Source organism: Epargyreus clarus, unplaced genomic scaffold (assembly GCF_041222505.1).
Source record: "Epargyreus clarus isolate Ecla_fem2 unplaced genomic scaffold, WU_Ecla_fem_2.2 ptg000022l, whole genome shotgun sequence".
Lineage (NCBI taxonomy): Eukaryota > Metazoa > Arthropoda > Insecta > Lepidoptera > Hesperiidae > Epargyreus > Epargyreus clarus.
This window is the reverse complement of record NW_027332229.1, coordinates 3,308,124-3,311,762: the sequence shown is the minus strand read 5'-3', so window position 1 is coordinate 3,311,762 and position 3,639 is coordinate 3,308,124. Positions and strand designations below refer to the sequence as shown.

Genomic DNA, 3,639 nt, shown 5'->3' with positions numbered 1-3,639 from the left:
TATTTCATTCTGCTTTATCTCCGTGAAGTCGCCAGAACTATTCCTGAATACTATCAGGAACTATAGAACTCATGTGCATGCGAATAAAATTCTCATTTTTTAGTGCTCTGCCAGCAAGTGCTGTGCTAAGTTCACCATCATTGCTCTACACTGAGAATTTGTCTGTGGCTAATGAGACTTTATATGCTAAAAGGATAGAATTTAAGGCACGAATCAAAAACATTTTTTTTTTATTTGACAATGACATCATTTGAAATTGACATTCTATTCCTGTTCCCGCTCACTCCCGCTTCAATCAAATTACAAAACTTCATTGTTTTGATTTGAAACTTAAACTTTCTTTTCAACTTCTATAAGTGAAGAAATGTCTGCAGCTAACCTGGAAAAGTTTCTAAAAGCGCTCGATTCCTTAAAACAGGACTATACATGCGGCGCATGTGGAGAACTTTGTAAAGATCCAGTAACTTTGAGTACTTGTTTTCATATGATATGTGCTGCACATTTTGGCACTTTGAAATCTTGTCCAACATGTTCCATACCTTTGGAAGGGTGCAAAACGTTTAGGGACGACCGTTTGCAACCCTGTGTGGACTCAGCTAAGGAACTCGATAATATGTTCAGTGCTTTTCGGACTTCGAATGTCTTGCAAGACAAAACCGATAATGCAAAGCGCACTAAGGTACCAAAACTTGATAGTACAGAGCCGAACGATAAAGAAAATAAAAATGTATCTACAAGATCGAATAAGAAGAAACCGGAACGAACTGGTAAGCATGATTCCACTATTACATCTATTGGTTCAGTTAAGGCGCTGGAGAAACGCAACACCAAAGGCGAGACCGCATTGCATATCGCCTGCCGTCTGGGTAAGATTGACCGTGTAACCGAATTGTTAAACCAAGGTGCTAATACTAACACTAAAGATAACGCAGGCTGGACTCCGTTACATGAGGCTGTACAAAATGGCCGCTTGGACCTCGTTACATTACTGCTACAATTCAATACATTAGTCAATGTACCTGGGTTGAACAACGAGACACCGTTACATGAAGCGATTCGTAACAAACATAAGGACATAATCGTTGAGTTGGTAAGAAATGGTGCTGATGTTAACGCACGGAATTCCAAAGGGGAGACTCCCATTATGCTTGCATCTGAAGAATTGAAAGCAGTTATAGACGAAGCCGCTGACAATGTTATCCAAACCCAAGGAGTCAATGTAACGATGATTTCAGAACTCAAAAATGAACTAGATTTTGATGATATCCACATTTACTGTGTGTCTACTTCCCGCACTGTACACAGTAAACTAAAACTACTTTGTAAGCAACATAGTAATGTTAATATCGAAGCAAAGTTCACGAAAAAAGTCACTCATTTGGTGGTCGACACGGATGATGATAGAATTTGTACCTCATCATTAGATGTTTTACAAGGAATTGTGTATGGCAATTGGATTCTATCATCCCAATGGGTGAGTCAGTCAACGGATGAAATCTTACAACCATTCAAGGAGTATGAAGTTATCGGCATCGGCTCTAAAGATCGTTGCGGGCCAAAGAATGCTCGTTACAATACATATATGCAATTACCTGGCATTTTCAATGGCTGTCACTTCTATTTACACAATTTTGGAACGAAATACGAGATCTCCAAATCACTTGTCGTGTCAAAACCTATTTTAAATAAACTTATCACAGATGCAGGTGGTATAGTGCTGAGACGGGTACCGAACCCTGAATTAATACCAGACACAGAGAAATTAGTCCCGTACCACGCTAAAAAGGGTGGTAAGCTAGAAATATGTTCGCACTACATAATATTTAAGGATATGTACGAACCGATGTATAATATGAGACATTTCAAAGCTCTACCCATTGGATGGCTGATTGATTGCATAGAAAAATATGAGTTATGTGAACCTTGAGTTGTTTTTCTTCATGAATAGACAGCAGTTTTACTTATCTGAAATTGTATATTTAATATCCACTGTGATTTATATTTAAGAATTATTCTGTTAGACATTCAAAGCTTAAACAATAAAGGTTGGCAGCTAAGTTTCTGTAATTATTTTAAGGTTTATTTTTAAGTTCTCACTCTGAGAGTATGAATGTGTCTAGCAATTGATCAATAATTGTTTTGATTAATAAAACAAAGTACAAATGGACATTTATAACCAACTCTATATCTATATTAATAAGCAAATTACATGTTAATAACTTGATATATTGTTGAATTTTGTGGTGTAATTACAATTTTGTGTTATTTATGATATTGATAATTTTACAGAATTATTATTATGTTAGAACTATTATTGTTATTCTTTTAAAATTATATTGGTACCAAATTGGCATATAACAAATTGTTTCAATAAATATCATATTTCAGAATGGTGGCATTTTTTACCTTTTATTTTTCCTATCTTTAGAAATAAACGAGCATGCAGTCCACGTGACGGTACGTGGCTACTGTCGCTCAGGGACATCTGTAATCAACCCCAAAAGCCCAAATTGGATCAGTTACACTTGTGGTCGGCGACAGATGCTTAGCTTTGATTACATCTCATATAACATGTATATAATAATACTCTATGAGGTAGACTAAGCTAGAATGCCTCGGATAAGTATGTCTCCCTTACCACACCTTTCAAACTAGAACTCAGCAGCGCTTAACACTGCCGTTATAACAGAAATAGGTGTGGCGGTAGTGTCGGGTCCAAAATCTCGATTTGCGCAGGAGTTATAAAACATTCCATTTCACTATATTACAATTTTCATAACAATAAAACAAATACAAGAATATATTTTTATTTAACATTAAATTAACTGTTAATACAATTTTATTCATAAATGCGTTGTGTTAATACTATATTTTTTCTAAACTTACTACTTATACGCAATATACATCATGTGGCTGACTTACAATGGAGTTTTTCCGAAGACATTGGATTAAAAAGCGTACTTACACACCCACTTACGTAAGTTACACTTCTCTGGCCTATAATTTGTATATGTTTAAAATTGTAAGGGATTGTGCCAAAGATCAACTCTCAGACAAAATCACTGAACCTAGAATCCTAAAATTTGCACATAGGCTTTTCATATAGCGTAAATGATCACTACGAAAGGAATTACCACCGCGGAGGTGGCGGAGTAGCTATTGAAAGATTTAAAAACCGTCAATTTTAACAAAAAAGCTCAAATATTTGTGTTCGAATTTTTGTATACATATAAAAAAATTATATATTTGGCGTATTTGGAAAATTTGGTAAGAGGGTAAAATAGGGGTTGGAAGTTTGTTGGAAGCAAGCGACCAATAGACGAAAATAAATATGCACATATACAAATAAATCATGTGTTTCATCTGCGCGCGCAACTTTTTCCTGAACCAAAAGAAATATAACTTCAATATCTTCTAAAATGCTGCATAAATTCGAAGAGGTCCTTTGAAGAGCTATATCTGTAATCAACCCCAGATAGGATTAGATATTCCTACCTGAGGTCGGCCACAGATGCGCCGCTACCAACGAGGACTAAGCTGGACGCCTCGGAAAAGTATCTCTCTTACTAAACTCTTCAAAACGGAACACAGCAGCGCCTACTGCTGCTATTAGGTAGAAATAGGTGTGGCGGTGGTGCC

The 3,639-nt window shown here is 36.2% G+C and overlaps 1 protein-coding gene across 1 annotated transcript; it reads left to right on the top strand.

Annotated features, from left to right (window-relative positions):
- The first annotated feature begins 252 nt into the window (after positions 1–252).
- On the top strand, positions 253–2,390 carry LOC140751316 (uncharacterized). Its single transcript, XM_073085224.1, has one exon. It carries the CDS (start codon positions 365–367, stop codon positions 1,925–1,927), a length of 1,563 nt encoding a protein of 520 aa, XP_072941325.1. The 5' UTR covers positions 253–364; the 3' UTR covers positions 1,928–2,390.
- The last annotated feature ends 1,249 nt before the right edge of the window (positions 2,391–3,639 follow it).